This window comes from Octopus bimaculoides, chromosome 13, assembly GCF_001194135.2.
Source record: "Octopus bimaculoides isolate UCB-OBI-ISO-001 chromosome 13, ASM119413v2, whole genome shotgun sequence".
In the NCBI taxonomy this organism is placed as follows: Eukaryota; Metazoa; Mollusca; class Cephalopoda; order Octopoda; family Octopodidae; genus Octopus; species Octopus bimaculoides.
Genome location: NC_068993.1, coordinates 63,202,223 through 63,228,430, shown reverse-complemented (window position 1 = coordinate 63,228,430; position 26,208 = coordinate 63,202,223). Strand labels below are relative to the sequence as shown.

Genomic DNA, 26,208 nt, shown 5'->3' with positions numbered 1-26,208 from the left:
GGGATAAATGCCTGAAACATTCAATTTTTCAGTTTCACCAAACTGCAATACCAAAACATAAAACACAAGTTTCCTTGAATTCTAATGTTTAAGTGAATATTTACGTTTATTACAGTCATATGCTAATATTTTCCCAGGGCAAATTAATGCATTTGGTGTGTGTGTGTATGTATATATATATATATATATATATATATATATATATATATAATCTTATGCAATTCATTTCTCTGCCTCCTAAGCACCGCATGAGGCAGAGATAATGAAGACACTTAAATAATATAGAGATATATTCATTACAAGGTCAAAAGTCATGGCATTGGTTCAAATTACAGAATCAATATTTCCTTCAGTTTTCCTTTTTACTTCTCAACCATTTCCCACATTATTGCTGAGGTGGTGGGGACGGAATCTATGAACCGTTATAATGTGCTAAAATCTTATTTAAGAAATCTGGCTTCTTTGCTGAAGACACTTCACTTTTAGATCCTATCCTCGACATTGTTCAAGTGACCTTGCAAAAGACACTGAACTCCTCATTCACTCTTTTCACTTGGCTATGAATGGGTGGCATTTAGTTAACTCTGGTCATGTTGACCAATAATCAAAGGTGGACCATGTCATCTTCTGAGAGGGATTCTAGAATGACATTGTGCATCCAGTTGCTATGGCCCTACTCCCTTATAAATACTCTAACGCAGCAGCAGCAACTGCACCTTCAATCATAGGTGTGCACAACCAAGTTTGGCCTGGGGTTATACAAAGACAACTATTATAGTATACGCAATTTTGGAGCCTAGCCATAAAACCAGTTTGTGGGCTGAAAGCACTTTCTTGGTCTAGACCAGTGGTTCCCAACCTTTTCCCTACCAAGGATCCCTTTTATTTGAAATGAGCTTTCCCACAGACGTAGAATGCCAGAAGAAATGCTGCCAAGTATTTTGTCAACAATTCTTCCAGTTCATTGCCTTAAAAGGATTTCTAATAGTAACACAGAATATTCTTGTTCCACTGCTTCTTTGAGTAGGGACCATAAACAACATCCACTTATGAGGGCATGATAACTTTGAAAAGCACCATGACGTGTGTGTCTGTGTGTGTGTGGGTGTGTGTGTCTGTGTGTGTGTGGGTGTGTGCGAGTGAGTGTGTGCGAGTGAGTGAGTGTATGTTTCTAAATCTTGACAATTTTTTTTTCTCCACATGTGCATGGAGTATTTGACAACATATTCCATTAAGATGAGAAGGAACTATTGCATAAGACTGACATGTTCCACAAGAATTAATGTAAGATTCCATTTACAAATGAAAGTGTACCAAGGTTTCTCCGTTCCACCACACACACACTTAGATTTACAATTAATACTAAGAAGCTTTTATCAGTTAAAAGATATTTTCATTTTTTTTGTTTAAAATATTTTTTTAATGCTAAAATATAAAATAGCAAAAAAACAAAAAAAAAAATGACACAAAAAGTCTAATAAACTAACGAGTTTCTGATAGTCAGCTGAAGTAAGGGAGATGTTAGCAGTTTACAGGTTTGTAACTAAGCAAATAATAATAATAATAAATGACGATAATAGATGATGATGATGATGATGATAATGATGCTGTTGATAATAATGATTATGATAATTTACAGTATCAGCATTATAAGCTAAATAAAAGATGAGTGAATAAAACTATATTTGAATTTTAAAAAACCTGTAAAATAACCAACTAAAATTTATATTAAAATGTTTAAAAAAAAAGACGCAGCTTATCAGATTATAGAAAAGATAAATTATTACATGATAAAAATGAGCATTAGACTAAGTTGGTGAGAGTGAATTTGGAATTAGATGACAAATGAGAAGAGAGATTTGATAATGCGCATGTGTGTGTGTGTGCGCACACACATGTGTGTGTGTGTGTGTGCGCACACGCATATGTGTGTGTGTGTGTGTGTGAGTGCTATGATCAGAAGAATTATGTAATATTTCTCATCTTTTACTTGTTTCAATCATTTGAACTGTGGCCATGCTGGGGCACTGCCTTGAAGGATTTTAGTCGAATAAATTGACCCCAGGACTTATTTTTAAGCCTGGTACATATTCTCTCTGTCTCTTTGGCTGAACTATTAAATTGCACGGATGTAAACAAACCAACACCAGTTGTCAAGCGGTGGTGGGTCACAAACACACACACACACACATACAATGAGCTTCTTTCAGTCTATCAAATCCACTTACAAGGCTTTGGCTGCACCGGAAACCAGTGTTGGTTTGTTTATATCACTATCACCTAGCATTTTGGTAAAAGAGAGCAATGCAATAATTTTTGTTGAGGTAAATTTTCTACAGCTGGATGTCCTTGTCACTGAAGTTTATTCCAAGCAAGGTAATATTTTCCTATGGACAGACGTGTTTTCACAGAATATTGGAAAGGAATGATATTCATTTACAACAACCATGTGATGTCAAGACAAAGATACACACACACACACACACACACACAACAGGCTTCTTTCAGTTTCTGTTTACCAAATCCACTCACAAGGCTTTGGTTAGCCCTGGGCTATTGTAGAAAAGTCACACAGCTATGCCTGCACCTGTAACTACAACCTCATCTATTCATGTGTGAAAACACTCGATGTTTTGATGAATGAGATCTCAAGCTCTTTGGGGAAGTATAACATTTTATTACAACCTTTTATAAATTTGAACAAAAGATTCAAATTGGTGAATTCTTAAAACACAATTCATTGAGGAGTTTCCAACAAGTAACCACCAAAAACAGTTTATTTCCTACATATAATAGTCATTAAATTTTTAAAAAAGCATTCATTTATTCATCCACACAAAACCTCCATCAACAATAGCCACTTTCCTTGATTATGTGTGTTACACAAATGATACTGAAAATGGAGGGTGTCTTTACTTGTGAATAGATGAAACTATGAGACACTCAGTGTATCACAATTGAATAAACACATTTTCTAACAGATTTTTTGGCAACCAATAAAATCTTGATGTACAGTTAATTGGTCATGTGCCAAGGTGTTGGCAGGAATTTTTGCTAACTCTACCCAGCCTCCCTTTCATTTCTTCTGCCCCTAGGGCCCAACCAAACACACCTTGTCACTGAAGGCAAGGATTATGGCAGCATCCACCAACTTAAACAAGGAGACCATCAAGAAGAGTTGAAGGAGATTCCAAAGTTGTCTGGTGGCTGTGGTTGAAGCCAGTGGCGATTTTATTGAATAAATTTACTCTTTAGTATTTCAAGATATTTTTATGAAATTTTGGTAAATATATCTGTTAAAATGAGATGTCAGTGTTATTTCCATTTTTGCATAATTTAGACAACAATTTATTCACTGCACCCTGTATGTGTGTGTGTATGTGTGTGTGTATATATATATATATATATATATATAAGTGCAGTCATGGGATAAAAATAATATAATATATTTAAAAATGTATATGTATAAATTTATAAATACACACACACAAACACACTCACACACACATACATAAACATATAGCTATGAATATTTATCTGTCTATATATATCTATATAAAATCAATACGTAGAGTAGAAGTTATATGAATTATTGCATGATTTTGCACTTGTTAAAAAAAAATGATTTATTGATGTAATCATATTTTCACTGTGTCATTAATAAGAATTTTACACACCCATAAATTATCTCTCTCTTTCTCTGTCTCTCACACACACACGCACATGTGCACAAAATGGTTATCTAATCAGATTAGCTTTATCTGATACTTGCTGCATTTATTTTATGTTCATCAGTAACTTTTGTTTTATTTCGAATACCCTTCTTACTTTAATGTAATTCAAGAAAAAAAACAAAAAACTATCTTATCTTTCAATAATTAATCTTTTGAATGTTTCATCCCAGAATATTTCTGTTCTTCAGCACTTGTGATACATAAAGTAGCCTCACAAACACAGTTTTATCAGGAGTAAACTGAGCATTAAACAGTTATTGTACATATTCATATCCATAAAGTTGATGACTTTATCGTACATTTTAGTAAGTGGATATATATATATATATATATATATATATATATATATATATATATATATACATACATAAATACTATTCTTTAACTAGTATATATATATATATATATATATACGAAGGCTATCCAGCTGTAAAAACAAAGCTTACCAGCTTTGGCCAAACCATCCAACCCATGCCAAAATGGACAACAAATGTTAAATGATGATAATTATAATAAATATATAAATAATAAATATATCTGTAATATATAATAAAAAAACATTACAGATATATATATATATATAATGTACAATACAGTTAGAGACTTGATGAGGTATGAAGAAAGACTATCAAGATTGCCTTGATGGTATCTACACGAGGCTTCACATTAGAGCCCAAAACATCACATGGTATGAGCACATGACCAAAAAGGAAATTGCTCCTTTCCCAGGAGGAATGTTCGCTAGTCTTTGAGTCCATGTTATGTGCTGTAGCCAATAATATAAATACGTTTAAGTGGTCTTTGTCCTCTACTAGTGTGCAGAATACAACCTTCAATATGGCTAAGTGTCCAGTATAATAGTAGTGGTCAGCAAAGTGATAAAATAAGTAGCAGAGTGAAATAAGTACTGGAGCTGAGGAAATTGAAGATGGTGCCAAAGCATGGCTCCTGTCCAAATACTAAAACAATTAAAGAACATCTCAACAGGTTTAAGAGATCAAAGCTGAATTGTAGTTGGTGGTCAATTCCACAGAATTGATGCCAGCAGAATCGGTTGTCAGTCCCAACAGAATTAGTTATTGATCTACCAGAATTGACTATTAATCCTAGCAGAACTGGTTATCAAAATCTCTACCAATGTCACAAATGTATTTCTGAAGTCAATTTAATTGAGAAACTTTTTGAGGATTTAGCAAAAGCCAGTCCCCCTGGCAAAGCCCCCCCCCCCAAAAAAAAACAATCTGTAACAGAACATAAGAACACAGGTTTAAGAATATTCTTTTAATACTACACTCTTGACGTGGTTGGCGTTAGGAAGGGCATCCAGCCACAGGAACCGTGACAAATCAGATTGGAACTTGGTACAACTCCACAGTTTGCCAGTTTACAGTCAAACTGTCCAGCTGATGCCAGCATGGAAAATAGACGCTAAATGAAGATGATGATGCATGTCCATACACATATTCACACATGCATCCACCTACTCACACACACACACACATATATATATATATATATATATATATATATATATATACATACATATATATACATATACATACATATATATACATATATATATATATATATATATACACAGCAAATGCATAAACACATATGTAGATGAAGCCAAACACACACAATCACACACACAGAACATTGAGTATAATATGCATAAATAATACTTACTGCTTCAGTGACCTTATCTCTGGTCCAGCGGAACAGGATAGTGTTTAATAACATGTAACATAAGGAGGTCGCCATAAACACGATGAATATTTTCTCATGGATGGCTGAAAATATTAATATAAAACAGTGCCAGAGCAGAGATATATTACAATAACAGTTTTATTATCATCGTCAACATTATTATTATTTTTTATTATTATTATTATTATTAGGGCAGTGAGTTGGCAAACTCTGAGTTCAAATTCTGCTGAGTTCGACTTTGCCTTTCATCCTTTTGCTGTCAATAAAATAAGTACCAGTTGAACAATGGGGGTCAATGTAACCAACTCACCTCCTCCCCTGAAACCATTGGCCTCGAGCCATTTGAAACCATTATTAAAGAGTATCATCATTATTATTATTATTATTATTATTATTATTATTATTATGGTGCCAAGCTTGCAGAATTGTCCAGCACATCAGACAAAATGCTAAGCAGCATTTCTTCTGACTCTTTTTGTTTTGAGTTCAAATCCTGTTGAGGTCACCTCTGCTTTTCATCTTTTCAGAATCAATAAGGTAAAGTACCAGTTAAATACTGGAGTCAACATGATTTACCTCCTCCCCTGAAAATTGCTGGTCTCATGCTAATAATAATAATAATAATAATAATTCTTTCTAATTTTATTTTTGCTTTTATTTATCTGTGAATTTATACAACTCGTTTATTTTGCATAATATCAAAAACATTAACCTGTCATATAATCTAGTAATTAGTGTTGGCCTCTTTTTGCCAAACCACTAATTTATTTCATGGGGACATAAACAAACCAACACTGGTTATCAGTCAGTAGGGTGGGAAACAAATGCATGCTTGCATGCACACAAACACACACGTGTGTGTATATATATGTGTATATATATGTGTATATATATGTGCTTAGTCATTTGACTTGTTAAAGAGAGTAGCCAAATCTCCCTCATATCACATCCTGCTATCTTAAGAAAGATTGAGGGTGACTTTGGATTAAACAACAAAAGAATAAAACAATAAAAAACAAGCCATATTGATTAATACTTACGGTAGTTTTCTTTATTAGAAATATATGTGACACCAATAAGACTTGAGTTTTCCATAATGTTCAACCAAAAGTTCACCTTTATCAAAGTCAGAAATAAGTTTTGATGTTCCTTCTTGATACTTTGCAAGAAGCCTTTGTACATGTTGAAATACATGAAGGCAACAGCAAACCTGGGTGTACAGTGCAGCGCAATACATATCCGCCATAAATATCTCTGAGGGGTTATCCCAGTAACAGCACTTATAGAAGGTATGAAGTTTGTAACCTGAAACGACAGACAAAATAACAAATGATCAGTGAGAGGGTCCAGTGAATTTATTACATTAAAATATGAAAACATGAACACAAATTACTGAAATACAGACAATATATCATCATCATCATTTAATGCTTGTTTTCCATGCTGGTATGGGTTGGATAGTTCAACATGGTACTGGCCAACCGGGGAGCTGTCCAGACACCAATTGTCAGTTGTGGAATGGTTTCTATGGCTGGATGCCCTTCCTAATGCCAATACACATTTGTATCAAAACAGGAGATTGGAAAAATTTTGGGTGCTATTTATTCACCATTACACATGTTTCATTTGCTAATAGGAATTACAAAATTGTACATGTAGGAGAAACATGTAAGAAATCATGTACAATGGTACATGTTGGACAGACATGTAAGAAATTTCCTATTAAAAATTCTTCAGACAGAGAATCAAATAATACATGTACATATAGGTCCAACCCAGGCCAGCATGGAAAGCAGATGTTAAAGGATGAGGAGGAGATAAGTCGATACCAGCGACCCTGTGTAACATTGGTTCTTTATTTTATTGAGCCAAGAGAGATGAAAAGTAAAGTTAACCATGAGATTTGCAATGGTTATGGATATAGACCCTTCCTCCTCCGACAGGGCCTGGAAAGGTATGAGAGTGTTTGAAGTAGAAAAGGCACAAAGACATGAACTGAAAGGAAGAAAAAAAGCAGGATATTTTTTTGATAAAAGAAGAAATACAGGAAGAAAACAAAAACAAAAAAGAAAGTCTACAAAGTTGTCCATTTTTCTTTTAATTATTTCCATCATCTTGTCGTCAGTGTAATTAATAAAATGACTAATTAAACACTAGTAAGGTAAGAAACAGTAGATGTATTGACAGTGAATCAGTGCATAGCTGCCGGGTTAAAGATGGTCTTTACATGTATTACACTGATGCCATTACAAGTGTAGAAGAGAAAGAACATACACAAAGACTGACTCACAGATTGTATACATACACATCTGTAGACATAATACCCTCTCTCTCTCTCTTTCTCTCTGTATACATATATATGTGCGCACTCACACACACACACACACTTCTATAAAATTATAGCAATACAATAAAATACATAAGCAGTAACATAGACAATACACCTAGCAGAAACCAGAACCGTCTAGAGAAATACAGTCTGCTTGTCTTCCTTCTCCTCTCCCACCACCCGTTTACCTAGAGAAAGTGAGAGTCACAGATGAATATATATATATATATATATATATATACATACAGAGAGAAAGAGAGAGAGTGAGTGTGTGTGTGTGTGTGTGTGTGTGTGTGTGTCACGCACACATTTTGAATCCTGTAAGAAGATAAATGTCACAGCAGAAAGTTGTCTTAGACAAATAATAAACTGGAAAAGAGAAAGAGGAGGAAAGAAGAAGAGAGAGAGAGGGGGGATGGACAGACACACAGACAAGAACAGAGGGAGGGAGAGAGAGAGAGAGAGAGAGAGAGAGAGAGAGAGAGAGAGAGACAAAGAGTAACCATGGTAAACCTCATACAAGATAGTTATTCTGGTTATTGTTAACTCTTTCATTACAATACTGTGGTGTATCTTACTATACAGGGTGTGTGTGTGTGTGTGTGTGTGTGTATAAGAGAAAGACAAACAGAGATGTAGACAGACAGATAGACATACACCCTTATTGTATAAGCCCTGGAGGATGTGTGTGTGTGTAGATATACACACATATATATACACATACACATATGTATATGTGTGTGTATATATGTATATATATATATATATATATATATATATATATATATATATATATATATATATATATACACACACACTCCTTACTGTAGAGGCTGTATACATCAGTTTCAATTGCGAACATTCAGTTATTCAATCAACTGGACCAGCTAATTTGTAAACTAATGCCTCGTAACTAGCTGAGTATTCCACAGACACATGATGTACCCTCAACATAAATCCTCGAGCAGAATCAGTGTGACAGAATATGGGAGCAGGCTGGACCATCAAACCACGTGTACAATCGATCCAACAGGCTTCCATACATGACCCATCTACCTTAATTTAACTCATAATGCTAGAGGTGACCTGAAACTATGGTAAAAGAAACTCGCCCAAGATGCCATGCACCGGTTTGGAACTTGTGACCTCATGATAGAAGTTATTTGGCTAATCTTGCCCACCTGCCTAGCAATATACACCTTGTTATATAAGCTGTATACACATAAATCTTGCTAAGCAGACTGCAAGCGCATATGTTTTATAGTTAACAGTTGGCACAACTAACATCGAGACGGCTATAGTCAAGAGATAATGATGTTTATAAGCATTGTTGAAGAGGGAATTAACACAAGAAGCAATAGGTAAAGAATTGATGTGACCCATTGACGAGCACTGAATGGTTAAAGAATCCTGTAAGATGACCTTTTAAACTACTGCAATACAACAACAACAACAACAGCTGCAGGACTGTATTTAATGGAATAGAATAAAATTTGTAAACTGAAGTATTATAAATCTTTTACCTTAAAAGGTATTGCAGTATATGTCTATCATTTTACACGTGTGTGTGAGTGTGTGTGTGTGCATATATATATTCATACACACATACATACATGCACAGACACACACACACACAAATACATATATATATATAGATACCTATACATATATACTTACTTATATACACATCCATACGTATATATGCATACACACGTGTGTGTATGCATATATTGTGTGTGTGTGTGTGTGTGTGTGTGTGTGTAGAGAGAGAGAGAGAGAGATTGAGAGAGAGGGGGGAGAGAGAGAGCATTGTTGCCATTTACTGACAAGTTGGTCTAATCAAGCTGACCAATGGTATGTACTTAGTTGGTCAAATCAACAGAAGCTTTGGTGGAATTTGAACTCAGAATGAAAAACCGGAATTTTACCTGGCATGCTTAATGATTCTGCCAGCTCTCTTCCCGGCACCCGATATAAACCCATTCACAAGGCTTTGGCTGACTGAGGGCTAATAGTATGGAGACACTTGCTGAAGATACTACACATTGGGACTGAACTGGAGACCACATGAGTTCCGTTCCACTGAGACCCATGCCATAAGAAGCTCACTTCCCAATCATGTTAGGAAGCAAGCTTAGGTGGGATATCTTTGTTCAAAGATCTACTTTGACCAAAGCTGATTTGGAACTTAAACAACATTTGTGAATGCTGATGTCTGATGAAGAAAGACAAAAGCACTTTATGTCTACTTCTGTGACATTTATATCTCTTTATCCAAATCATAAATTCACCATTGACAACATCTTGATCAATATGACATTAAATAATTCTCAAAAGTCCAAAATCTTGTTTCCGTAATTATGGCTGTGTGGTAAGAAGCTTGCTTCCCAACCACATGGTTCCGAGTTCAATCTCATGGCACTGTGCCTTAAACAAGTATCTCCTACCACAGCCTCAGGCCAACCGAAGCTTTGCGAATGGATTTGGTAGGCAGAAACTGAACGAAACCCATTATATATATTTTATATTTTACCGGTTTCAGCCAGAGACCGAGGCAATGCTGGTGCATCACCTTTGTTCTTTTATATCTGTCTGTCCTCCACAACCCCTTGATAACAGGTGTTTGTGTGTTTATATCGCCTTAACTTAGTGGGTCAGCAAAAGGGAACACTATAATAATACCAAGCTTCAAAAAAAAAAAATTTTTAAACGTAGGACTGGAGTCAATTCATTTGACAAAAAAATGTTTGAAGGTGGTGCTGCCACCTGGCTGTAGTCTTTTGACTAAAACAAGCAAAAGTAAAAAAGTAATCAAACTACACCAGCCAATCGTCGTCTCCAGCAGCAGAAACATGGCATATTCAGCTAATCAAACATTTTTTTTAAAAACAACCCATTCGACAAGCTGTGATTTCAGATATTTCACTCTTCCAACGAGCAGAAGTTTTGCCAGTTTATCACAGAAATATGCAACCGACAGACATAGAATTCATCAGATTAATAATTTATGCTGCATTCTATTCATAGAAACATTAAAAGCAAACAAATATATTACACCAGATCAGACAAATGGTGTTCAGATATTAGAAATTTCTTAATGATGCTTGTTAAATTAACATCAATATGCAAATTAGCACACCCTCATGTGAGTAGGATGTTTATTTTTTGTCTGCCTTTTTTCTTCTTTTTTTTTGTTTTTTTTTTCTACAGCTATAAGTTATTCAGTCTTTGTTATTTAGCAATTAGATGTGAATGCATATGTGGGAGTACTTGTTGTAGTAGTAATGGCCATGGTGATGGTGGTAGTCATCTCTAATACTAGTTGACCTAGTATTAGTTGACCTACATTAACAATAGCACAATGTCATCATCATCATTAAACGTCTATGGTCTCTGTTGGCATGGGTCAAACAATTTGACTGGGTCTGACGAATTGAAAGACTACATCATGCTCCAAGGTCTGCTTTGGCATGGTTTCTAAGGTCAGATGCCTTCCCTTATGCCTCCCCGCCCCATTTTAGAGAGTGGACTAGGTGTGTGTGTGTGTGTGTGTGTGTGTTTTTCATAGCACCAGCACTAATGAGGTTGCTGTGCAGCTTGCAAGACCAACATTTTCACCTGAATGGGGTTAGAGTGGAGAGAGGGAGGTAGTTTTATGCAAGGAGATGTATGAAGGGAGTTGAAACAGAATAGGTAAGGTTCTTGCTGTAAGGTAAAAGTCACTTACCCATGATGCCTTGCAATGGGGTTAAACTCAAGATCTGTCATTACAAAATAAACTTCATAACCAGCTGGCTTTGGTATGTCTTTATATGAACACACAGCTGCATATAAAGCACCTGTACTGATGTCAAATGCACCCGTGCTGGTTTCACATGAAGAGCACCCAGTCCATTCTGTAAAGTGGTCAGCATTAGCAAGGGCAGCCGTCCACAGAAACCATGCCAAAACAGACAAATGGATCCTGGTGCAGCTCTTTGGTTTGCCAGCTCGTCAAACCATCCAACCCATGCCAGCATGGAAAAGAGACATTAAATGATGATGATGATATACAATATAATTGTATGTTTTGTTGCTACTGTGTAACCCCAGTCCTAACTGAGCAAACCTTTGATCAAAAGACATTCCAATCATGACCATCCTATCTCTGTAAAAGTATGCATAACTGCACGTCTAATATGAGCTTTATGTACTGAAGACAGTGATGTGTTAGCTGAGGGAGTTTCATTGTTGTTTCTAGCAGATTCGATGACCACGTAGAGGCTCCTACATTAAACATAGGAGACAGACTGTGGCCTTAAAGAAAACTCCTGCAATGGCAGCTGCAAACAAAAACAAAAGTGAAAAATGACCTTTGGATTCTGATTCGGATATTATTTCTTGAGCTGACCCAAACATCCAATAAAATGTGTTTTAAGATATTAATATATTTTGATAAATGAAAAAACAAAAAAAAAACAAAGACATTTGTTCAGGCACATAAACACATAAATCTTGTAATGGAGATTTTAAGAAATATATTACACACATTACTCCATTTATACTGCAACAATAACCACCACCACCACCACCGCTGCCGCCGCCGCCACCACCACCACTGCCAACACCACCACAACCACTGCCAACAACACCACCACCACCACTGCTGCCGCCACCACCACCATCACCACCACCACCACTGCCAACACCACCACCACCACCACCACCACAACCACTACTAGTATATCAGGTTAGTTAAGTAATAGCTGATACAAGATTATAGTTTTTTCTTTTATTTTATTATTATTATTTGACACCACAACTATAGTGAATCTGGAAGATGGAAACAGAAAGAAGCCCATTGTATGTGTGTGCTTGTTTCCCATCCACTGCTTGACATCAAGTGTTGGTTTGTTTATGTCACAATAACTTAGTGGTTCAGCAAAAGTGAGTGAAAGAATAAAGCATCCAGGCTTAAAAATAAGTATTGGGGTTTTGTTTGACTAAAAACCCCTTGTGTTGGTGCCCCAGTATGGCCACAGTCCAATGACTGAAACAAGTGAAAGACAAAAGATTATCTAATTTCTGCAACACAAAATATTTTAGGGCTGTTGCTACTTCCTTAACATACAATCTTTAATTTCTTTCCTTTTTAATTACCACCACCGCCGCCACCACTACCACCGCCGCCACCACTACCACCACCACCACCCCTTTTTACATGTTTCTAAGACACTATTATCTGAGAGATAATTTCACCTGAATGAGCATAGACATCTGTTAGAATACATAAAAAAAACTTAGCTGCTGCTGCTTCAGTGTGGAAGCAGCAGCAGAATGCATGGCCGAGGGTGTTGGAGTAAAGAAATAAAGATACGCAATGAGATAAGAAAAGAAGTCGCTACAGGTTCTTGTAAATGTTATACATCAAATCAAACACAATTGCAGTTTGATTCTCTTACAATATTGCAAAGTATTATTACATTAAATTTATCTCTAATCCGATAGAGATGCTGAAATATTTCCTCAAAGAACAATGCCTGAACTGTATGTAAGACAAGTTAATATTGATCAGTGCAAACCTTTTCATTATTTATTTATTTATTCATTCATTCAATTAAAACATTACACTGCTCTGGAGGCCAGCTGTTATGAGACCAGTCAATCATAATGTTAATATACCAGAAAGGAGACAAGATTATAAAGTCGTTGAGTGTTCATGTGGCTGTTTAATCAGTGGCAGGAATGAAGTGTTGGTAGGTAGGTATTGAACAATACAAAGCAGCAACTCAATTCCTAGGCTGGTTCTATTATATTTAAGCTCTCCATCAATTGAGATGTTAAATTAACCTTTTTAATGCCAATCCACCTGAGACCGTTCTGCATTCTCTTCTCATTTTAAAAATGATCTAAATTAGAAATCTTCCATGTTAATTTATGTTCCAAAACACCAGATAAAATAACAACAAAGTTATATTTTATATTATGAAATTCTTCATTATTTTCAAAATTAATTAAAATATAGGCAGTGAATTTCAACATAAACATGGTAAGAAAAGAGTTAATGGAAACATATCACTTTTTCCAATTAAATCTTAATCTTTTCATAGTTCTTCAAATACAGCCATGTTTTTTCTAGCCAACTAAAGAGATTCGACATGGATAGTCAAAGTGCTAGAAATAGTAGCTAAATCTCCCTCAAGTAAAATTTACTATATTAAAGAGGTAAAAAAAAACAGTATTAGGTGTCATGGTCAGGGGTGCATTAAAAATTGAAGATGGGATGGCCATGGCTGAAATGCCTTGATCACAGGTCAGCTCAATCAAGGACAATGTGGGGTCAAATTATACATTGTTCTTTAGTTTTGCAACATTATCATCATCATCCTCCTTTAACGTATGCTTTCCATGCTGGCATGGGATGGCACGGTTTGATTGAGTACTTTTGATCACAGTACCAAACTGGAAGCTAAACATCAACAACTAGTTTGTCTTCTGACACCTAAATTTACTTATCCAACAGAGGAGTTTCTTACAAAGGGAGGTAATTCACATATAAACCCTTACACAAATACTGAGTCTTTAAGACATTTTTTTCCTGTTACATCCACTTTTCTTTCAAATGCGTTTTTAAGCAAGCCAAACGTTGCTTTGTTAAGAGTCATTTGTGTAGCAGACCAATGACCAATGACCCTTCTAGTCATGATCATCCTCTCATTTCCCTAGTTACACAAGTGCACCCAAGAATACATTTTTCAGTTTGTGTTTTGCTAAGATGTTAGAATATGATGTGAGAGAGATTTGGCTTCTTTTCCGTTATATTCCATTATGTTCCTTGTGATATTTGTTCTGTACTGAATTACAGACACTCACTTGTCACTTTTGCCACCAGAAATGAGGTGGACTTGTGACATGACCACTGGGTACCCAAAACTAATGGTGCCATTGTTCCCTGGGTGGGATATAAATAAATAAGATATGTATTTTTTATCTTTAACTTGCTTCAGTCACGGAACTGTTGCCAAGCTGGAGCACTGTATTGAAGGTGTTTTAGTCAAACAATTCGACCCCAGGACTTACTTTTTAAACTCAGTACTTATTCTATCAGTTTCTTTTGCCAATCTGCCAAGTTATGAGAAGTTACACACCCACACGCACAAACCAGGATTCTTTCAGATTCCATCTACCTAATCCACTCACAAGGTTTTGGTCAGCCCAGGCTAAAATAGAAAAGTGCCACACAGTGGGATTGAACCCACGACCACAAGATTGGGAAAGAAGCTTCTCAACCACACGGCTCTGCCTGCACCTTTGAGTATGATGTAAAGAACATAGAAAGGTGTTTTAAACAAAGACAAACCAGGAAGGCCAGACTTTGATCTGTCGTACATTTTAAATTGATTGGAAACATGGCCAATTAGCAAAGGCTTAATTAGTGTAACTCATTAAATCAATATCAATGAAAGAAATATCCAAGAATTTAGTCTTCATTAACTGGATATTGATGTTATTGTAATGCAAACACAATTCTGGTTCTACAGAGATGAATCACAGAAGGGAGTTGATTACACAATCCCCCAATAGACATTCTACCTTCTTTCTATTGCAGAGGTTTCAGATTTAAGGGAGAACATGGTTGGATGAATTAGTAAGGGATTGACACCCAACCAAATCTATAGCCTTTTATTGGCATTGGATAGGGATACATTAAACAGCCCAATCTGATTAACTGTAAACTAATGGAGCAAAACAGGAACAACTCAATGAAGGACAGCATAGTAAATTTGCTGAGTGCTTCGGTACATTCAATGCTGAGTTCAAATCCTAGGTGAGGGTGTACCTTGTACTAAAATGGGCTCAGCTAAGGTAAGAGACTTGCTTAAGATACCATAGATTAGTGGTTCTGAACCGGGATCCATATGGCCCTTCGGGTTCCATATAAGATTTTGTTGTTAAGGTTTATGAGATATAAATTGGTTATACTTCTAAAATACACACAAGATTTTTATCTTTTATATATATACATATATATATATATATATATATATATATGTATATGTCTGCGTGTCTGTCTTTGTCCCACCAACATCGCTTGACAACGGATGGTGGTAGGTTTACGTCCCCGTAACCTAGCAGTTCAGCAAAAGAAACCGATATAATAAGTACTAGGCTTACAAAGAATAAGTCCTGGGGTCGATTTGTTTGACTAAAGGCGGTGCTCCAGCATGGCCGCAGTCAAATGACTGAGACGTATAAAAGAATGGTGTATAAAACTGCTTTCTACTGTTAAGGGTAATGAAATTTTGAGTGGATATGTGTGATTTCTGCAGTAAAAACGGTTAAGAGACCCCTCTGACTTTTTTACTATAGGAAATTTTTGGTGTTTAGTCCCACGTCATTCCTGATAGATCAGTCTCGATCAGCCTTTTTTTTTTCTCAGACAAAGTGTGCCTAGGATTACATTATGCAATCTGTTCTTCTTTTTTAAGAAACCAGGATGTGACATGTGAGAGTTTCGGCTACAATTTCTAACAGGTTCAGCAAGCATAGAGAGACTGCCTCACCAGAACGTCTGTGGGAAGTAAGTTTACGGAGGCAGAGCTAGCTGTTCCATGCAGCATGTAGGTCAAACTACACAGAAACTCTGTAGTAGGCTCATTTCAATATGCCCTTTGTTTCCATAACAAGAGCACATTTCTGAAAGAAGTTCAGTAAATGTATGGGTCCGGATATTGCAAACACTTATTTAATTTAGATGAGATGATTTTGAAGTAGAACCAACAAGCTGCCAAAATCTATGTTGCCAGCAGCCTATAATCAAATCAGTCAGCCCCAGAGAGGAAGGATATATAAATCAAAAACATGATTATCCTAATATCCTATTAGTAATTAGTTTAGTAAAAATAAAACCTAATTTGATTTCTTTATGAGTGAGATTACAACTGGGGGAGAAGGAGGAGGAGGAGGAGATAAGAGATTAAAAAAAACCTCAAATGGAAAGAAAAGTAAAACAGATCAATAGATAAGATGCTTCGGTATTTGAAGTGAAGTGACTTTTGTCTTCTTACAAATTTAGACTTTTGCTCATGAACTGATGGCAAAGTTTAAACTGCTGAAAATACTCTGGCAGGGTGTGTAGGAAGAACGGTGGTGGTGGTGGTGGTGGCAGTGAAAGAGAGAAGAAAAGAAAATGGTTAATGTGAAAGAAAAGAAGTAGAAAACGAAGATGAACACTTGCAGGGTGGGGGAGGTGAAAGAAGAGTGGGGGGTTAGAGGAAAGGAGAGAAGGTGGGAGGGAGAGTGAAAGAGATAGGGGAAGGGGTATAGAAAGTGGAAAGACAAGTGAGAGAAAGAGACTGAGAATAGTGAAAGAGAAAGAGCGGAACAGTGAAAGAGAAAGAGCGGAATAATGAAAGAGAGAGGTAGAAAGTGGATAAGCAAAAGAGAAAGGCAAAAGGTGTGATGTGGGGGACAGAGTCAGTATTATTGAGAAGACCAGAGGCCATTTATTTCAGTTTACCAATGTAACAAGATGTCAAAAGTACAGATAAAATTAGGACATTTTTTCTAGCCTGTAGGGGTCTCATTAAACCTTCTCCTAAGTAATTCCCCGTTATTTCATAGTTAACAGTCGATAGGCCATAGCCTACAGCTGACTGTTTCAGTTACATTTACAGACACACCTACACACACATACGTGTGCATGTGGTGGGGTTTATCCCCCATTTCTCTGTAAGGAGCATAGAATTGGTTTCCTGGTTTCTCTGGCGTCTATATTCCTCCTTGAACATGGTGTCGGTCTGTTGCAGGGTCACTCATGAACTGGAGGAACATGAGGTGAAGTGTTTTGCTCAAGAACACAACACATTGCTGGTCTAGAAATCAAAACCATAATATCGTTAAAGATATATGTAGTTACATATAACCGAGTTTACATTTTAAACTGCAATCTCTTCAGATTTTTAACACAACTTATGGACCCACTCCCTCTACCTCCTCCTGCCCTTTCAACCCTTGTGGAACCCAGAAATTCCTTGGTTGAGAATTTCTGGTTTAGTATGGATCCAAGACAGAAAGTGCAAGCTGCACCACACAATTTCACAGAACAAATTTGAGGTTTCTTGATACTAATCAATAAATTTAATAACATAAAACCAAAAAAAAAAAAAAAAGGAGAAATAAAAGATCAATCAAGTCACAATAAAGAGTTGATTAGATATCCTTCTCCTCCTCCCCCTCCTGATTATCGTTTTACGTCCATGTTCCATGCTGGGTTGGATGGTTTGACAGGAGCCAAATGAGCAAGAAGATTGTACCAAGTACCAATGTCTGCTTTAACATGGCTTCTATAGCTGCACGCCCTTCCTAATGCCAAACACTTCACAAAATGGATAGGATAACAATGCCTTACATGGGTGAAGACCACTGTCTTTGGCGCTTGACATTTTTATAGAGAACCCATTTCTCGTCACCAGTCACTATTCGGTCCAAAAAAGATTCATTCGTGAGATGTGACAGCAAAGAAGAGCACATATTCCCTTTTTGCACCTGATTAGACTTGGAAAGTTTGTGAGGAACCCATTGACCCAATTTGCTGACTTTCCCGATGGCAGGCAGGTGTTGATGAATGGTTGAATGACCAAATCCAAGCTTCTCTGCTAATTCCTCAACAGTTATGATGGGATTTTGTTCCACCAGGGTTTGCAGGATGTCCTTGTTGAGCTCTGCAGATCTTCCAGGATGAAGTTCGTCTTCTAGGCTGTAGTTTCTGGCTCAGATTTTCTGGAACCACCATTGACACTGGCTTACACTTCTTGTCCAATCCTCATATATGTATTAATATTCCTCGCAATTTTCATTGTTGCCTTTATTGAACTCATAAAACAAAATATGCCAAATATGCTCCTTTGTCACTTCCATTAGAGCTTTGGAAAAATAACTGTTAAAGTCGATCTGCACTCTTCAAAACTTGCACTAAGAATAAGTACAAAGTAAAATTACTTCCTGCTTTTATAACAAGTTGATGCAGGTAGTTTATCCCATCCCCCTCCGACTTTTAGTTCATGCAATTGAAAAAAAAAACGCATTATTTATGGGATGACCCAGTATGTGGGTAGTAGAGGGAGAGATAAAGATAGCAAATGAGAGAGAGAGAGAGAGAGCTATATATATATATATATATATATATATATATATATATATATATATATATATATATATACAGAAAACAAAAAAGAGAGAGAGCAAGAAGAAGGCAGAAGTAGGTGAATATGTGCTAATGTATGCGTATGCGTGTGTAAATACATGCTATAAGATCAGACATTTATTGTTCATATCTAAATGTACAGTAATAAATCAAAATGATGTAGATAGGTTTTGTGTGTGTGTGTGTGTGTGTGAGATTGTTTATATAAACAGGAGAACCAGAACTTGATACATAAAATAGCATGCTTATATTATTTTATTATCGCTGAGAATATACATCAATGACTCAAGGACTGAGTGTCTCATGAAAATGTTCTAAGTGCATTCACATGAAACTCTTGGCCCTTGAGCTACTCATGTAGTTTCCCCACCTATAATAAATTTCGTATGTGTGTATATATATATATAGAGAGAGAGAGACACACACACACACACACACACACAGGAGTAGTAGTCACTCTTGTGTGTGTGTGTATAGAGCATATACACATTCACAACCTTACGGTGTTCTTAAGAATAGTTACATGCAAGAAATTCAAAAGTACCTCCACATATAGCCATATATTCTCTCTCTCTCTCACACACACACACACACACCTATATGCAGTTTACATAATCAATAACAGTAAGGAATATGCAGGCTGGAATTGGTCCAACAGAAGAAAAGAGAGGAAAGAAAACAGGAAGAGAGACAAAAAAAGGAAAGGAAAGAGAAAATGGTAAAAAGTCTAATTCCAGCCCTGATTTTTCGGCATCAGGCATTATAGAGAGGAAAAGCTTAAGAATCAATAAAACATTGTGTTGGCATTGATATGGTACTTTAAGAACACCCACCTACCTACTCCTGCTTCTCCCAACCCTCCACTAATTTTCACTTCACCCTCTTTCTCTCTCCTCCTCTTTCTCTCTCTCTCTTTCTGTCTTTTTATCCTCTCAAGGTTTTAGTGTGCCTGTCCAGCAAATGACAGAAGCACGCAATGTATAACTAACAATGATAAGCAATGTGTGTGTGTGTTTGTGAAAGAGGGAGTGAGTGTGTGTGTCTATGTTGGTGTATATGAATGTGTTGTTTTAACTCCATATCAGAGCCTATGATCAAAAGCACTCCATATACGACTGTCTCGTCTGTGTGAGTGTGAGAGTGGCAAAGTGAACGGCTACTTATATAAAAGGGACACACAGACACACACAAACTATGTATGATCGTTATCAATTATCTTAAATTTCGTAAGAATAATGAGAGAAAGGAAAGCAATTCTTCACTTTATCATTATCAGCAGAGTTAACCAAACCGGTGCCAGGCACCTGCAATCTTAAATGGTGTCAGCTGCACTTAGCCTTCAACCAATTGTGCAATGCAGCTGGTGAAATTTGTGCATTAGCATTCTATCACAGAGTATTGGTAGAAAGATCAAAGAGATTTGGTTGGGGGAGAGCTTCTGGCAGTTGACAAAAATCAACTGGCTGGTCTATTTCAAAGAATTTCTAATCTGGTGGGGGTCTATGACAAATTTTCAGCAATCCCTGTTCTAGTTGTGATATAGGGGACAGGGTTTTGTCAGAATAACTATTAAGCAAAATAAGCACGTGCTTAAGGTATCAAGGGAAGGGTGAAGCATCACAGAAATGGTAAATGGTCTACAGCACAAAAGAAATCACTTTAAAATTGCTTAAATAACATTCAAAGTGATACATATGATGAAGAATATAATTTCAAAGTCTTCATGATGAGGGTCTGATCAAAAACTTGGCAATTAAAAAAAAGGAGGAGAAAACTTTCCAGATATAAATAAGCTGGCAGAGTCGTTAGTACACCGGACAAATTGCTTAGCAGCATTTCATTCATCTTCATGTTCCGAGATCAAATTCCATTGAGGTTGACTTTGCCTTTCATCCTCTCAAGGTCAATAAAATAAATACCAGTTGACTACTGGGTTGATGCAATCAACTAGCTTCCTCCCCGAAAATTTCAGGCCTTGTGCCTATACTAGAAAATTATTAATATCATTATTATTGTTATTATTATTATTATTATTAGAAAGGTTGTGAGCTGGCAGAACCATTAGCAGGCAGGATAGAATGCTTAGAAGTTTTAGCGTCTGTGTTTGTCGCCCACCACTGCTTCTCAATTGGTGTTGGTGTGTTTAAGTCCATGTAACTTAGCAGTTCAGCAAAATAGATTGATAGAATAAGTACCAGGCCTAAAAAAAAAGTATTGGAGTTGATTTCTTCAACTAAAATTTTTCAAGGTCATGCCCCAGCAATGATTGATACAAGTAAACAGTAACAGTTAAAAGATACTGTGTATGTCTACCTAGGTAAGGGCCACTATAACTTTGATTCAGTCTGACCAAATTGAAACCCTTCACAGACAAATGTGAGATTACATTCTCCCATGCAGAGTGCATGGAGAGAGGCTAACAAATCATTCCTCTGGTGGTCGTTAAAATATTTACCTGTGATAAACTAACATTAATTCTATCAATGGTATACGTTTCTACCTTTTAAAAATCAATAAATCATTACCTTGTTTTTTTTTAATCAATTTATCTATTTTTATTTCATTTCATTTTATTTTATTCCTGGTGTATCGACGTCAGAAGTTATGACTGTGTGTGCGAAAATATTGAAGTACGAGTGTTAAGTCTTAAAATAACTGTGAAGAACAGAATGAAATTCCACTAGTTTCATTTTCAGTGGTAGCGAGCATGTTTGAGTAACTACTGCAAATGATCTCAACAAGACAATATGTCAATCTCTTGGAGACGGGTAAGAATAATAGCCTTGACAGACACACAAAGAAACAGTACGACAAAGAAATTAATAAATACATCATACATGCGCACGTGTGTGTGTGTGTGTGTGTGTGTAATTTTTGTCTTCTTTTAAAGCTCTTGTAAAGTCGTCTTCATATGGAATGATGCAAGTCATTCAGGTGCAATAATGAGAATAATACCAAGTTGTTCAGGTGCAGTAATTATTTAATGGCTACAGATTTTTGTTTCTTATTTTCTTAGTTTTTGATTGCAGTTGCATGCATGCTTCTTGCCAGTTAGGTGCACTAGACAGTGTTTAGCACAATAGGCTTAACTGATTACACACACACACACATGTATGTGTGTACGTATAAAAACACATACACACATACATATGTAAATACATGCACACACACACACACACACACACACACACACATTGTAAGAAATTTGAAAGAAAAATTTAAAATAAGGATTACTAACTCGTTAGTTATTTTTATTTCTGAAAAACAAAGCAAAACATATATTTAAGAATGTTTTCAAGAGACAGGGCAAGAGATTAATTTTGTTGAAAGTAAGAAAGAGAAATAAAGTCCGATGCCTGGGCCTTTCTTTAGAAGCCATTACCAACAACGCTGTTCACTTGCGTTCTTTAGAAATCCATGATCTTTGGAGCTGTGTGAAAGGAACACAGCATTTGGTGGTGAAGATATAGCATCAGTGAACTCCTAGAAGGATAGTTTTGAAGATTAAGGATTGTAGGGAAGTTGAGGAACAGTGGACGAAGCTGTGTGGCCTAATGACACGGTGTTGCACTGACAATTGTTATAGCGCTGTTTCAATTCCTGAACCAAGTGGTGCATCGTGGTTTTGAGCAAAACATTTCATGTTTTGGCTTATGATTATAAGATCGAGAGTTCAATTCCTAGCAGTACATTGTATGCTTGAGCAAGACACTTTATTTCATGTTGCTCCAGTCCACTCAGCTGGCAAACTTGGGTTGTACCTGTAATACAATGGGCCAGCCTTGTCACATTCTGTGTCACACTGGATCTTCCTGAGAACAATGTTAAGGCTCTGCATGCCTGTGGAGTGTTCAGCCACTTGCACATTAATTTCATGAGCAGGCTGTTCTGTTGATCGGATCAACTGGAATCTTCGTCATTGTAACTAGCAGAGAGCCAGTTCATTTTATGTTGCTCCAGTTAACTCAGCTGTAAATGATTTCCAAAGTTAACCTTGCAACAGACTGGCATCCCATCCAGGTGGGAAGTGTTGTAATGTCAGTTATTCATGTCGTGAAAACCAAGTTAAACTCTGTCCTTTGAAGTGTCCTAGGGCTCATGGGAGACCTAAGAGACAATGGAGAAGGAATTCTAGGCAGATGAAAGAACTGGTGACAGAATAAAAGAGTAGGGGGTAGAGGAGATGAGGGGGTTTGGAAGCAGACAAGAGAGTAGGAGGCTGACTGACAGATCATGAGTGAAGGAATGATCACAGGTAGGAAGAAGGAAATTTTGTAGGTAAAGGAATGATTACAAGTAAGAAGTAAAAACAGGATATTTTGTAGGTAGCAGGTAGATTGAATAGTAATGTGATAAGACAGGATAACTTAGCACAGTCTAATCACAAGAGAATACTTGTAGGGGTAATTTAAATAGATAATATTTACTTAAGTATAAAATGGAGGATGTTTGGTACAACTGGTAGGGTCCTGACTAGCATTCATTATGAGATCTAGCTCAGTGCCTAACATTTGTGTGTTCAAAATCCAAATGGAGGTTAGAACTGTCTTTCATCTCCAGGGTCGATAACATATTGGTTTCAAATTTTGGCACAAGGCCAGCAATTTCGGTCGTTTACATCAACCCAGTGCTCAACTGGTATTTATTTTTCGATCCCAAGTCGACTTCTGCAGGATTTGAACTCAAGAGTGTAAAGACAGACGAAATGCCACTATGCATTTGGTCCAGCAAGCAAACGCAAAGAAAACTTAATACAAATAAAAAAAAAAAAACGAAACGATTCTGCTAGCTTGCCGCCCTATACTCTTCACAAAATTTGTCCAGTGACATATTGGAGAGACAACTATACCACTCGGATACAAAATAAAAAAGATGTAGACCCATGACTGACCCTTTGTCTGTCCTGTCTAACACGTGTCGCACAGGACATTTCCCCCATGTCCATGCATCATAAGATACAGATTCCCTTGGTTTTTTTTCAACCACTGGACTAACTTTGGGACTTATTCTCCGAGTAATATAAAAATTTCTTTTCATATGAGACAAGGGAAGACTTAAAAGTATGAACACAAGCACGGACGTCTAGGACAAACATAGGAAAATTATTTGGATAGGAGAAAGGATTAAAGGCATTCCTATAATGGCCATCGCATCTTATTATTAGGTACAGTCTATATCGGACTAGATTAAGTCTTTCTTTCTTTTATGAGACAGTAGACAGTGAATAGCAGAGATTAGGCTGCTATTTCTAGGATGTCAAGCAACTGTATAGAGTTTCTTACCATGGTTGCATTTTTTTCATCATTATACAGAATGGTAAAAACGAAAGCAAAAATATCATGCACTAAAAAACAAAAACAATAAACAAAAGAGATAAGAAAGCGAAAAGAATGAAATAAACAAAAACAAGGCAACACGTCAAGACTGAAATGTAGAGTTTAAATAGAGAGTTAATAGAGCGTAAGTAGAGAGTAAATAGAGAGTTAATAGCTAGAGAAATTATTAATAGAATCCAAAATTCATTTACGTCATTCAATACAGCCAATATATCGGGCAATATTGCTTTTTTTTTCTCTTTCTCTTTGGTTTTGTTTTATCGTAGTAGATTGTCTAACAGCTTTAGGCAAGGAAAACATATACGTGTAAGCATATATGCATACATATGTGTGTGCGAGTGTATATACGAGCGTGTGTGAATGTATACACGCACACGCACACACATTTTATATAGAAACCTCGCCGTTACGTATGAACAAGAAAAGTGTTCTCAACAGGTAGTCGACCCTCGAAAACGAAAACTGTCGAACGATAAGACAGATGGCTTGATACATGATACGGTGTGGAAGTGTGTGTGTGTGTGTGTGTGTGTGTGGAGGGGGGATGAGATGGTGTTGGAAACGGTTAACCGGAGAGTTGACAATTAATAACCTGACACAACATAACAGATGAATGATCATATATTTACATACGTCTAATATGTATGTATGTATGTATGTATGTATGTATGTATGTGCGTGTGTGTATGGATGGATGGATGGACGTATGTATGTATGTGTGTATGTATGTATGGATGGATGTATTGTGTGTGTGTGTGTGTGTGTGTGTGTGTGTGTGTGTGTGTGTGTGTGATCAATAAGGAATTATCAATCTTGGCAAAATACTTCTCAGGCTCTCTGTTAATACAAAAACACCAGGCTAACAAAATGTCTTTAGATTGGTAGAGAACTCCAGAAAATCCTAAGGCAAGGCCTGAAGTTGGAAGTCTATCACCAGTCGATTCTGTAAATCCATTTTCCTGCTGGCATGGGTTGTACAATTTGATAAAATTTAGAATAGAGGAGATGAAATACAGAGTAAGAATTTCATCTGACAAAGATGGAATGGTGACATTCAGGACTGCAATGTGTAGCAAGGGGCAGTGGTTGTGTTTGAGGCTTCAGTCCCTCACCAAAGAGGATGGGAATATTTTCTGGGTGCCGCATAGAAAGCATCAGCGCTGGCATCGCGTACAAAACACCAGCGCTGGTGCCATGTATATAGCACTGCTGGTGGTTGGGTGTTAGGAGGGGCATCCTGTTGTAGAAACCTTGCCAGAACAGACAACTGGGGCCTGGCGCAGCTCCCTAGCTTGCTAGCATCTGTTAAGCTGTCCAATTCATGCCAGCATGGAAAATAGACTGATGATGATGATGATGATGCACACACACACATGTGCAACTATCCCAACACACATGGATGTGTATGAATATGTGTGTGCGTGTGTGTGTGTATATGTATATATATATATATATATATATATATATATATATATATATATATATATATATATATATATATATATATATATATATGCAATTGAGTGAAGATCAAAATGAAGAACTACTTTGGGGTAATGAATGGTGAAAATAAAACCCTTAGTCTAGTGGCCCCTGTTACTAATTCCCTAAAACGGATTGACAACAGTAATGCAATGTATTTTAATTAAATAATCTATTAAATATTATTAAATAGAGTTTGTTCTATTGACTGAAGTAAATCAAGCTGAGACATTACTTTGTTAATAGATGGATTATTGATTAGACAGGCTGGTGGTGATAGTGGGGGAGGGGGTTAGAGAGAGAGAGATGGGGAGAGGAGGGAAAGGGGAAAAGAGAGAAGAGGGAAAGAAGAAAAGAGGAGTAAAGAGATATTACTTCCTGAACACACAACTCGACATGCATACACACATACACGTTTTAGTTGTAGGACTG

At 36.6% G+C, this 26,208-nt stretch overlaps 1 protein-coding gene across 1 annotated transcript in view; it reads right to left on the bottom strand.

The window, feature by feature from the left end:
* The window catches only part of LOC106867778 (post-GPI attachment to proteins factor 2-like), a 99,855-nt gene that overhangs the window by 13,059 nt on the left and 60,588 nt on the right, over positions 1 to 26,208 (bottom strand). The window contains exons 2-3 of the mRNA XM_052972556.1: positions 6,485 to 6,749; positions 5,424 to 5,527 (exon numbers count right to left, since the gene is read on the bottom strand). Of these exons, the coding sequence (XP_052828516.1) occupies positions 5,424 to 5,527; positions 6,485 to 6,749 (369 nt within the window). The remainder of the gene's footprint in view (positions 1 to 5,423; positions 5,528 to 6,484; positions 6,750 to 26,208) is intronic.